This window comes from Cnephaeus nilssonii (assembly GCF_951640355.1).
Source record: "Cnephaeus nilssonii genome assembly, chromosome: 11".
In the NCBI taxonomy this organism is placed as follows: Eukaryota; Metazoa; Chordata; class Mammalia; order Chiroptera; family Vespertilionidae; genus Cnephaeus; species Cnephaeus nilssonii.
Genome location: NC_137082.1, coordinates 6,884,388 through 6,897,568, shown reverse-complemented (window position 1 = coordinate 6,897,568; position 13,181 = coordinate 6,884,388). Strand labels below are relative to the sequence as shown.

General features: G+C 52.5%; 1 protein-coding gene across 1 annotated transcript in view; it reads left to right on the top strand.

Annotated features, from left to right (window-relative positions):
• Positions 1-1,060: 1,060 nt before the first annotated feature.
• LOC307107430 (protein FAM209-like) overlaps positions 1,061-13,181 on the top strand; it is a gene marked incomplete at both ends in the record, with an annotated part of 82,000 nt that continues 69,879 nt past the window's right edge. The window contains 2 exons of the mRNA XM_079784693.1: positions 1,061-1,309; positions 2,193-2,396. Coding sequence (XP_079640819.1) covers positions 1,061-1,309; positions 2,193-2,396 — 453 coding nt within the window. The remainder of the gene's footprint in view (positions 1,310-2,192; positions 2,397-13,181) is intronic.

Sequence of the window (13,181 nt, the reverse complement as noted above, 5' to 3'; positions counted from 1 at the left end):
TCCGTTCACGGCTTTCCTGTTGCGTGTCATTCACTGGCAGTGGGCCCTCGCCACACTCCTGGCATCGGCCTGCTGCCTGCAGGCCGTGTGCTCACCTCGGCCCTCACTCCTAGGTGCCAGTTCCCTCCTGATGATCCTTCAAACTCCACCCAAATGCCTTTTTCAGGAAAGCCTGCCTGCCTCACCTGACACCTGCTCTCCTCACCGTTGAATAAATACATCCTTGGCTAACCCAGGGGCTGCACCTGGTGGAAGCAGTGAGTGAGGCGTGGGGCCGTGAGGGCCGGGGAGGGCATTCCTCCTGGGACCAGTGTTCTCAGATCTCACACGTTTTCAAAAGGAGCCAGAAATCGAGGTTTTAAAAAGAACCCCCAACCCCAACATTGAATCCTGCAAATAATTATTTTTACAAACAATGTAAGTCAATGGCTCCTAATGTATAGCCTCTGGTTTAATTTTTGTTTTTAGTCCTCACCTGAGGATATGTTTTTATTGACTTGAGAGAGAGAGAGAGAGAGAGAGAGAGAGAAATGTGTGACAGAAACATCCATCAGTTGCCTCCCGTACGCACCCTGACCGGGGATTGAACCCACAACCTAGGTATGTGCCCTGACCAGGAATTAAACCCACAACCTTTGGTGTACAGGACGACACTCCAACCACAGCCCCTGGCCAGGGCGCCTCTGGTTTAATGTCTTTCTCACTGGGCTCAGCTCCACAGGGGCACATGCCATGCATTTGACACGGCATCTGGACTCAACCAACGAAACACAAAGGCAGGCCTCAGCCAACACAGCACCAGGGCGTCAGAAAGGCTAGCAAGGACATGGCAACCACCATCCACCCTCTCTCGTTGATTGCCTGCTGGGAATGCCTCCCGATCCCTACGACCTCCTACGGACGCTGGCCTCACTGGCCTCCCTGCTGCCATCACAATGGCCCGAGCCGCTCCTGGCTGGGGCCTCTGTGACATCAACCTGGCTCAGCCCAGCACTCAGAGTCCGGGTGCGAGGGCAGACAGACCCACCATGAGCAGCCTCCTCCCCCACCTCTGCTCACCATGCGGACCCTGAGATGGACCTTGTTCCTGCCCGTGTGCCTGTCTTGCGGCTACGCCTTTATGTTTTCTTCTCTGAGGGAGAACGTCAAAGAACCCCCCGGGAAGGTGCCCTGCGGAGGGCACTTCCGGATTAGGCAGAACCTGCCAGAGCACGCCCCAGGCTGGCTCGTCAGCAAGTGGCTCTGGTTCTTTTTTATTGTTGTGCTGTATGTAATTCTCAAGTTTCGAAGAGATAGTGAGAAGAGTAAGGTAAGGACGGCTTCATTCTTTATCCCATGTTGCTGCCACCTCAGAAATCTCAGGCTCCAAGACATGGAGGTGGTACAGGCAGGACGGTTGAGTAGAAGGGATTTTAATGCAAAGTAGCCACCTCGGTCCTGGGAGACGCTGGCCAATCCTTCCCTGATGGAGCCTCAGACCCACCGAGGCTGGGACCACATTGGAGACCACCTTCTGTTTACTGGGTGAAGGAAACCTTTGCTTGATATTCAGCCTGTTCAATGAGTTTGTTCAGTAAGGACAGATTCAAGAACTTGGCGTGTTTGGGGTCGAAATTTTTCACAGAGCCAGATTCGCTGCCCGAGGTTTAATTTCCCTAGCGTTTGACTTATTACAAGTTACTGAGTCAAATGCAGTTGATAGCATTATCGCCAGTAAAGGTAGAGACCTTCGGAAAGGGATAGAGGTGTGAAAAGGTGACAGCCCCTGCCTACAGCGGCAATCATCTCTACAATGGGGAAAGAGATGGAAAATGGCAGCTTATTCTCTACCCGACGGACCCCACACCTCCCCGGGCTGTGTCCAAACAGACCAGCGGGGGCTGGCAAGCCTCCCTGTAGAGGCCCAGACACTAGATGTTTTCAGCGTTGCACTGAGTGACTCAACTCTGCCACTTGAGTCTGAAAGCAGCCCTAGACAGTATGTGTGTGAATGAGCAGGGCTGTGTTCCAATACAACTTGGTTTACAGTAACAGATGGTGGGCCAGATTGGCCCTTGGGCAATATAGTTTGCCAGCCCCTGGACTAGAGCGACGCTAGAACCTTCTCCTCTTAGGTGAGCCCACCTCTCCTGGACCTGTGTCCAAGTCCCCAAAGCCGACCGTGCTGTTCACCCGCACGTCTTTGTTGACAGGAAAAGACCCCTCCTGGCCCTCGAGGCTCTGCGGCTCGTGCTGCACCGAAGAAGAACCAGTGCGCTTCTCCCGGCAAAAACTACACGCTCCACACCTTAAACCAACTCGAGATGGACCTCGTGCAGCTCATGTCCAAGGTGCGGAATCTCAAAGTCGCCGTGGTAACTGCCAGCGACCACAAGGCGCAGAACTTTGAGAGGCCTGTAGGCCCACATAGCAATGTTACCATCTATGAAGTATGGGGCGAAGAAGGGTGCCAATAAATGGATTTGTGTGTCAAAGTAGGACAGGAAAGTCGAGGTTAGACACGCCATATGCAAACTAATAAAACTGTTCTGAAGAAAAATCTCAAATCTGAGATTTTTTCCCCCTCTTGGGTTAAACCTGAAAAAATAAATGTGAGACCAGTAGCCGTGGCCGTGGCCATTGAGGTTTTGGTTTTTTTGCCTTTCTCGCTTCCTCTAGGGTTGTGGTGGTGAGACACTTGGCCAAGGGGCCAGGGCCTGTAGGACAAGGTTTAGGAAATTTGGAATGTTAATCTCATTTCCATGCTTGCTGTCTTTATTTAGCTATTTGTGCAAATGATGGAACTGATTATCTTTGTAATTGATTACATTATAAAGGACAACTTTAATTATGGGTTTAAAAAATTATTGAATTAGGTGTGTGTGTGAGAGAGAGAGAGAGAGAGAGAGAGAGAGAGAGAGAGCGAGCGCGGGGTGGATGATGGTTTCTAGAACCACTTGATTTTCTTACCCCAAAAGTCTTATTCATTTCAACTCATGATGCATTGACTGCCTTCTACCAATTAGCAGTTACATATGTCCAATTGGATTAAGAAAATAGAGAATTGATTCATACTAACTAGGGCTTCGTCAATTACTTGCTATGAATGTTCTTTATTATACCTATTAAAATATGGATGTTTTGGCATGTTAATATGGCCAATGGGAAGTACACTTGCTTAATACGGCTGTTGAATTAGCTTATGGCCCCTTCTGTAGGCCGCCCTGACCGTTCACAGACGGGCCGTGCAGGGCTAGAGGAGCAGCTGAGGACCCAGGGCAATCCCCTTCCTTCCACCTTCCTTCCCAGCTACAGAAGGTTAAGTCCGCCCTGGCTGGTGTGGCTCGGCTGGGCGTCCTCCCATGCACCCAAAGGTCACCAGGTCCATTCCTGGTCAGGGCACATACCCAGGTTGTGAGTTCGGTCCCTGGTTGGCAGCCATTTGAAGGTGTTTTTCGCTCTCCCCATCTCCCTTCCTCTCTCTCTAATAATCAATAAAAACATATTTTGCAAAAAAAAAAGTTCATTCCCACTGTTGGAGCAACGTCTTCGGCATCTGTCCCGCGGGAGTGTAGAAGTTAGGGCTCTAATGAAAGCTGCCTGTCTGTTCCCTCTTGTCAATGTTACTCATCTTTGAAAAGTGGTCCCTGAACACTTGACCTCGACTTACAGGATAGGGGAGAACGGAAGGAGCTGAGATTAATTCCGGGTTCTTACTGTTTTCAAGTGAATGAGACTCTGAGTTATTTTCACAGGACACAGAAGAAACTCAGATAAGCAAAATATGCTTTGGTTTTAGCCTGTGAATTCAACATGGGGCAGATTTTAGATTAGAATAGAGACCATCTAAAAAGCCAGTGATGCCCAGCTGGCGTGGTTCAGTGGTTAAGCTTCGACCTGTGAACCAGGAGGTCACGGTTCGATTCCCGTCAGGGCACATGCCTGGGTTGCAGGCTCCATCCCCAGTGTGGGGCGTGCAGGATCAATGACTCTCTCTCATCATTGATGTTCCTATCTCTCCCTCTCCCTTCCTCCTTGAAATCAATAAAAATATTTTTAATAAAAATTAAAAGCCAGTGGTCACCAAAAAAGCATGCTTCACAGGCCAAAGCCAGCCTGCTGGCTGCTTTTGTAGGGCCCTGAAGGTAAACGTACCTCCTATATTTTTTAATGGTTGGGGGGGGCGGGAATTCAAGAATGAATAATACTTCAGGACATGAAATGCAAATTTGAGTGGTCATAAATGCTCATTAGCACACACCACTCCCACCATTCACATATCGCCCATGGCTGCTTTTGCGCTAAGTGGTGGATTCAATTATTGCACAAACCGCGTGACCCAGGAGCTGAAAATATTTACTAACCAGCCCTTTACAGGAGAAGCTTGCCACCCCCTCGCACATGCTAACCTCGCGTATTATGTTTGCAACCAGGAAAAGCACCGGCCTGAGGACTGAAGGGTCCTGGGTTCGATTCCGGACAAGGGCTCATACCTCAGTTGCCGGCTTGATCCCCTGCCCTGGTCAGGGCACATGCGGGAGTCAACCAATTGATGTGTCTCTCTCAGATCCATGTTTCTCTCTGTCTCTCCCCCTCCCTTCCCCTCTCTCTAAACATCAATGGGAAATGCCCCGGGTGAGGAGTAACAGAGAGTGACCCCAAGGCTCTCTAGCCTAACACCCCGCTCTGCAGGACACATTGCGCCTAGGAAATCCTGCCTCTCAGCCCAGTCAGTGTCACCCGATGTTTTCACACAAAAATGCGTGAGAGAGAGACTTAGGCTCCCACTTCTGCTGTTAGAGCGTAACGCTTCTTCGAATGCCCCCAGGCTCCTGGCTCCAGCCGGTCGCTGCAGTGGCCACGGGCCGGTCCGAGGGGCTCAGGCAGCTGGCAGAAGGCTTCCTCGCGCTGCAGGGTCACAGGAGTCCTGCTTCTCCATCGCCTCCACCACGCTCTGCTGGGGGCAGGGAGGGGGCGACACCAGGGTGAGACACCAGGGCCTGAGGACGGAAACCCAAGGCAGACCCGGCTGGAAAGACAAAGGGGATGGGGGCTTCACGGGGACGCTACCGAAGAAGCATGGAGGACAGTGAGGGTGGGAGGCAAACTTGTCAGATGGCCCAGGGCCTCACGCCTGGTCTGTCTCTCCCCTGAGTGCAGGCAGCCGCTGTGCCTGTGATGGGACGGCCACTCCAGTGATGACATTGCCTTACAAGAGGCTCCCTCGTGGCCAAGACACCCTCCTGGTGGCCGGGAAGAAGCGGATGCCACATTGTGAGGTGAAGGGTCACAGGGCAAGGACGTGAGGGCCACCTCTGGGACCTGAGCATGGTCCCCAGTCAACATCTAGAAAAACCAGGCACCCGCCCAAACCAGTGGCCTGGAGGAGGCCCCAGAAGGTGGGCCCCGGCCCCAGCTGACCCCTGGATTCACCCCTGACCCGCTCCTGCTCCTGACCCAGGGAACTGAGACTGTAAGTGGGTGTCATGTTCAGCCACTAAGTTTGTGGCATTTATTACACAGCAATAGAAATCGGTGCAGCAAGCGGACTCCCACACACACACACACACACACACACACAGCCTGCCCACCGCTGTTCCCAGGCTCGGGCTGCGCCCACCTCCCCCGCCCTATCCCGGCCTCCGGACCAGGAGTTGGGGCCACAGGGCTGGCGGCCTGGACTCTAGAGCACCTGGTTCCTTCAAACCAGAGCCTCCACGCTGTTGGCTCTGCGACCAAGCCTCCCCTCCCATGGTAATTTGGCCCACGTCATTCATTTCACTTGTTATTCTGAAATAATTACAGTCATGCAAAGTTGCAAACACAGTACAGTTCTGCTTCCCATGGTTTTAGACCATCAGCAGCCATGTAAAAATACCGAATGGAAAATTCCAGAAATAAACAAGTCGTGAGTTTTAAGTTGCGGCTGCTCTGAGTAGCTGTGATGAAGTCTCGGGATGTCCACGTGACTGGCCCTGTGTCCGGTGTCCACGCTGTAGTCACTCCCGTGCCAGCCCGCGGCCGCCCCTGGGTGTCAGGCCCCCGTGGGGCTTGGAGGGGCTCGTGTTCGTCACCCCCGTTTTACTTGCTGACGGCCCCAAAGACGCCCGGAGAGGTCGGGAAGAGCTGCTCCCAGTGAGAAGGTGGAAGTTCCCGACGTGATGAGGAGAAGACAGCGCAGGCTGAGGGTGCTGAGGGTGCTGAGGTCCGCGGCCAGAACGGGCCTCCCAGCCCTGAAACTGTGAAGGACAAGACATCAGCGCTGGTTTTGCTGTCGCGCCTCAAACCGCAAACGCCTCTCACCACGTGGGCACGTTATCATCTCACCAAGAAGCAGGGTGAGTCCAGGGCAGTAGGTGCTGAGAGAGAGAGAGAGAGAGAAAGAGAGAGAGAGAGAGAGAGAGAGAGGGGGGGGGGGAGAGGGAGAGGGAGAGGGAGGGAGAGCGCTCACAGGACGCATCACAGCGCATTGTGGTAACGGCTCTATTTTCTTAGTTATTGTTAGTCTCTGAGCCCAGGTTGTACATTAAGCTTCACCACAGGCCGGTACGGACGGGAAAAGCACAGTACGCACAGGGTTTGCACTGTCCATGCTCCTCTCAGGCTAGACCCACGGGGTCTCGGGTCACATTGCCCACAGGTAAGGGGCTACTACAGAGAGAGCCTTGTACCCTTCCCCCAGTCCCCCCAGTTTCCCCAGTTTCCCCTGTTCCCCCAGTTCCCCCTGGTTTCCCCCAGTTTCCCCCAGTTCCCCCAGTTTCCCCCTGTTCCCCCAGGGGCCACATCTTGCATAACTACAGCCCCCAGTGATTTCTTTTACATTTTGGATTAGTGGCCAACATTTCACAATGAGATTTCACGCAGAGCCCAGTGAGGGAGACACAGTAACCGAGGAGCTTCTGTAACGTGCAGGAAACCACCTTGTGGGCGACTGTCCTGGGCTTCAACCGCTGCCTTCCCGCTGTCCTTGCGTGACAGCCAGCCCCGCCCTGGCCCCCAGGCCCTGCGCCCCTCAGCTCTTTGTCCTGCCTGCTCCCAGCTACAACACACCAAGCCCTTTCCTGCCTCGGGGGCTTTGCAAGTGGCCTCTCTCCTTGAGTAGTTTTTCCTCCAGTTGTCACACTGCTGGACCCCGTGCTGTCCCTCTGGCCTTCGCCCAGAAGTCCCCTCCTCGGAGAAGCCCTCCCTGTCACCCTCGCCACCCTCCCCCACCACCCGGCTTTGTGTTCCTCTCTTGGAAGCCCACCTCGGTGTGACGGTGTGACGGTGTGACGGTGTGACGGTGTGACGGTGTGACGGTAAGCTTTCTATCGACCTGCTTCCTGTTGCGAACCCCAACCCACAGGGAGCACATCACTCACTAGGTTCAGGACAGGGCCTTGGAGGTCAGCTTGCGGCATCCCGCGAGAACCGTCTTCCAGCGTGCCTCTCTTGCCCATGCCTTTCAGGTGGTTAGCGAGTCCCCCATCAAGCGTTAGGCCCGTTTGTTAGTGTTTCTGTTCAGTTTCGCCCCCGCCACGCTCACATCCTAGTCGGTTTCCACTGTCACTTTGCTTTGTGCGTATGTGAAGGCGTGTGCAACACCGCGATGGTTCTGAGAGTCAAACATTTAGAGAAAGACACACCCAGAGCACTCTTTTCTCGTCCCCTCCTCCTCCCACCTCTGCCCCTCGAGCCTTCGGTTTCATCCTCCCTGAATGTCTTTCTTCTGGCCACAGAGACTCCACTGGGTGGACGGACTCCCTTCTGTGCAGACATTCAGGTCGTTTCCAATGGTTTGGAACGGCACATCCATATACATAAAAGCCTAAGCGACCGTTAGGACCAAACAACGGGAACCACCAGCACGACCAGCATGACCTGTCGACCAGTCACTATGACGAGCACTGACCACCAGGGGGCAGACGCTCAACACAGAAGCTCCCACAGCCAACCTCCCGTGGCCAGCCAACCGCCTGTGGACCCTCCCCGCCGGCTGGCCAGCCCCCACCGGCCCCGGTGCTAAACCACTTGTAGACGACCTGCTTCTGGGTTGGGGGTTCCTATGTAGCAGAGCAGCTACCTCACTGCCCTCTATTGAAAGTCAGCCCTCGACACAAGGGTTCGTCTCACTCCCGTCCTCTCCCTTCCCGGGGGCCGGCGGTGAGGGAAGGAGGAGTGGGGGCGGTGGGGAACTGCCTCTTCCTCTCCCTTTCCGGGCGCCGCCTGCCCACCAAGGTGGCGGTGCAGTGGCAAGGGAAGGAGGAGGGGGAGGGGGGGAAGCACACGGTGGCGGGGCAGCGTCGGTGTCCAGTGTCCATTCCTTCTGTGTCTGGCCCGGCAACCACTGCCTCCTCTCCCGACCCCACTGGGGCCTTCGGGCCCTGGGCTGGGAGGGCCGGCTCCCTCCTCAGAGCTGACAGCCTACATCCTGCAGTCCCTCTTTCCCCCTCCCCCAACCCTCCATGCACGAATTCGTGCACCTGGCCTCTAGTAACGGATATAACCTTGTGCATAAGAATTTCTGTGTTGTCAGTGTTATTCTCAGGGCAGATGCCTAGTGGTGGGATTCCTATGTAGAAAGGTACGTGCACGTGTGCTTTTGTTAGGTATTGCCATACTTCAAAGGGCTACACCAATTTGCATTCTCACCAGGGAACCAAAACAGATCTTTAAACCAATGTGTTGGAGAGATGGCTAGATACATCTATCGTCAAAGGTGTGGCTTGCAGTTACCAGGAATTGCCACTAGGTGGCAGGCACAGCTCATCACAAAGAACAATGATTTTTTAAAAAGATTTTGCTTCAGGGGCCCTTAAGAAAAATAAGGAGTCAGTTGACACAATCATTTTATGTTGAATAAGAGTCCTGATTCTGCCCTCTTAAGAATTTCCCTTTCACAGTGCTGCGGCTGTCCTCAGAGTGAGTGACAGTCCACCATGTTACTCTGGACATAAAGAATTAGATGCGCCCTGGCTGGTGTGGCTCAGTTGTTAATTCACCAAAAGGTCACGGTTTGATTCCTGGTCAGGGCACGTGCACAGGTTGTAGGTTCGGTCCCTGGTCCTGGTGTGTGCAGAAGTCAAACGTCAATGTTTCTCACATCGATGTTTCTCTCTCTCTCTCCCTCTCCTTTATCTCTTTAAAAAAATCAATAAACAATTGTTTTTAAATTAGATGTAGCTCCATTTTGAAAACCTCTAAAAAGGGAAATTGGATGAGAAAGAAGGGCCGTGGGGATGGGCGGACTGGGGCGGAGGACAGGCTCCTCCTCGGGCTCTCGGAGCCATCACAGGCACCAGGCACAGCCCAGCGGTGACCTGCCCGAAGGTGGCCACCTGGGCCATGCGCAGAGGTGGGGGAATGGGAGTGAGATTTGGGAGGCAGCAAATGAGAGACTCAGCTTCCTGAGGGCAAGGCTGTGTCCCCCACCATAGCCAGCCCCATTATCACCTCGAACCCCTCTCCCTCTCCACACCTCCTTCACCCCCTCCTTCAAGGCTGTGCTCACCACGCCAGCCCCTCCCTTGCTCACCCTCCAGAGTGAGGGCTCTGCTGACCGGGAGGCTCCCCCCCACCCCCCCGAGTCCACTCCTGGCACTCTTAGGAAGCAGCCCTGCCTTGGTGGGCAAACTTGTTGGTCAGCGCACTCCCGAGCGTGTGTGTGGTTCCAGACCCAGGCAGACTGTTCTGGAGTTTGGACTCTCACTTGGACCAGTGCCATCAGCAGCCACCTCACCTGACCTTGTTTTTCCAGAAACACCATCTCCCACTGACTCATTCATTCTTCCTCCATTGGGCCACTTATCTGCTCATCGTTCAGCGCATACCCAGCAGGCATCACTCCATGAGCATGCGGTGGGAGTCGATGCAAACCTGGACTGCCCTGAGATACCCTCTCACGCCCACAAGAGACTACTCTCACAAAAACAGAAAATACCAAGTGTGGGCGGGGATGTGGAGAAATTGGGACCTGGTAGACTCAGTGGGAATGCAAAATGGTGCAGCCACTATGAAGAGGTATGGCGCTTCCTCAAAAACTTAAAAACAGAATTACTGTCAGACCCAACAACGCCACATTTGGGTATAGACCCAAGAGAGTTAAACACAAGGTCTCAAAGAGATGTGTTTATACCTGGCATGACTCACAACAGCCAAGAAGTAGAAGCAGTCCAGCTGCCCACAGATGGGTGACTAGATACACAAAATGTGCTCTTTACATGCAGTGGAATATTACTCAGCCTTAAAAAATACCCGGCATGGTGGGAACCAACATGGTGGCGTAGGTAAATGCCAGTACGCACCACCTCCCACAAACACATCAAAATTACACTAAGATACAGAACAACCATCACTCAGAACCGCCTGAAAGCTGGTTGAAATGGAGTCCTACAGCTAGAGAAGTAAAGAAGAAAGCACATTGAGACTGGGATTCAACAGTAGAGGAGAGGATTCTGAGAATCAAATCAACGAGTTGGAATATGAGGAAGCAAAAGAGCAAAAAGAAAAAAGAATCCAAAAATATAAAGATAATGTAAGGAGCCTCTGGGACAATTTTAAGCATACCAACATTCTCATTATGGGGGTGCCAGAAGACCTTATATGCATATATACATAACCCATGGACACAGACAATAGGGTGCTGAAGGCCTGGGGGTGGGAGGCTGGAGGAGGTCAATGGGGAAAAAGGGGGACATATGTAATACTTTCAACAATAAAGAATATAAAAAAATTTTTAAATATAAATAAAGAAAACCTATATGAATAAATAATGACAGGCGTGGCTCAGTGGTTGAGCATTATTGACCTATGAACCAGAGGTCATGGTTTACTTCCTGGTCAGGGCATCTGCCCAGGTTGTGGGCTCAATCTCCAGTGTGGGGCCTGCTGGAGGCAGCCAATCAATGATTGTCTCTCATCATTGATGTTCTATCTCTCTCTCCTTTCGCCTTCCTCGCTGAAATCAATAAAAATATATTAAAAAAGAAATAATGACTGAAAACTTCCCCTACCTGGTGAAAGAAACAGACTTACAAATCCAAGAAGTGCAGAGAGTTCCCAAACAAGAGGAACCCAAAGAGGCCCACACCAAGAACATATAAACAACATACAGAAACCTACAGCTCAACAATAACAAGACAAGTAACCCAATTAAAGAAGGGCAAAGGACTTAAGGAGACACTTCAGAGCAGATACACAGATGGCCAATAGCGTGTGAAAGATGCTCAACATCATTAGCCAACAGGGAAACGCAAATCTAAGCCCCGAGACCTGCTCATCCTCACTAGCATGGCTGGAACCATAAGGACAGACAACAGCAGGTGTTGGTGAGGATGTGGGGACCTTGGGATCCCCACACATCACTAGTGGGACTGTGAAATTACGCAGTTGCTTTTGAAAAAGGTTCCGGCATTCCCTCAGAATGTTGAACATACAGTCACCATATTCCACTCCTAGGTGTTTACCCACAAAAAATGAAATGTGTCCACACAAAACTTGCACGTGAATGTTCATAATAGCACAAAGTGGAAACAGCCCCAATGTCCGTCCCCTGACAGATGGATAAAAGCGGTATATCCACACATTGGCATATTATTCAGCCACAAAAAGGAATGGAGGCTGACATATACTACAAACTGAATGAACCTTTATAACATTACCAGAGGCCTGGTGCACGACATTCATGCACTGGGGGCAGGGTGTCCCTCAGCCCAGCCTGCGCCCTCTTGCAGTCCAAGACCCCTCAGGGGATGTCTGCCTGCCAGCTTAGGCCCACTCCGGGAGCCTAAGCTGGCATGTGGACATCCTCCAAGGGGTCCTTAATGCTGCCACAGAGGTGGGAGAGGCTCCCTCCACTGCCACTGCACTTGCCAACCGTGAGCCCGGCTTCTGGTTGAGCGGTGCTCCCCCTGTGGGAGCGCACTGACCACCAGGGGCAGCTCCTGCATTGAGTGTCTGCCCCCAGGTGACCAGTGTGTGTCATAGCAACTGGTCATTCCACCGTCTGGTCGATTTGCATATTAGGGTTTTACTAGTATTATATAGGATGCTCAGTGAAAGAAACAAGATGCAAAAGACTAACTATGGCCTGATTCCTGAAAAAACTTCTCTGCTACTCTATTAGGTGCAGTGCATGGGGCCTGTGAATTAAACTAACAGCTGTTCTGGCAAAGAGCTTTGGGCTCTGGAGTCAGGCAGGGGTCACTGGCTCTCTTGCTTCCTGCCATGAGAACCAGAACTAGTGACCCACCTTCTTGAATTTCCATTTCGTCATCAGTGAAATGGAGGTGACATGGCGGGGGGCCGAGGGGTGGGGGGGCAGAGAATCTGCGCTCCACCTCATAACTACTCTTTGTGTCCTTCAATGCCCCAACCGAGTGAGGGCCAGCCAGCAGCCAGTGTTGCTAAACCAGGAGTTAGCAGCCAGGAAAGGGGGAAGGCCACATTCTTTCCCTGCAAGTTTTATCTTATCTGCAGCTTCAGTGACAATTTAAAAAGGACTGGAGGTTCCTCATTCCTTCCAGGAGGACGAGCTGCCATCTGTGGGGCCTCTTATTCAAAAGAGTTTCACAAACATAACATCAGTGCGGGCCCTTTCTGAGCACAGGGTCCTGTGTGGTGCACACCGCGACACCAGGCCTGTCCTTCAAGTTCCGTGTCTATCTCCCAGGGTATGACATAACCCCTGTATGTCACCTGCTGTTTAACAGGCATATTCTCAAGTCCCTCGCCTAGGCTGTCAACAGGACAGTTCCGTGCAGAGGCCTGATGTCACTGGAAATGACAGTGGGTGGGGAGATGGAGATTCCCTTCTCCTGGCCCCATGGTCTCCCATCACCCTCTCAGCCCCTGGTACCTGCCTGGGTGGAGCTGGGAGGGTCCTCAGAGGAAGGAGTAAGTGTTACTTGATTCCAGGGCAGGAGAAATAGGAAAACTGAGACAGGAAAGTTAAAACAAGGCCAAAGAGTGTGGGCAATCTGCAGCCAGCTTATAACTAACAAACCATTATCTTCCCCAGCCAAGGACACTGAGCAAATGGTTAAAAACCTCGCAGGCGTGGCTCAGTGGTTGAGTGTCAACCTATGAACCAGGAGGTCATGGTTCGATTCCCGGTCAGGGCACATGTCCAGATTTCAGGCTCAATCCCCTGTAGGGGGCGTGCAGGAGGCAGCCGATCAAGAATTCTCTCTCATCATTGATGTTTCTGTCTTTCTCTCTCTCCC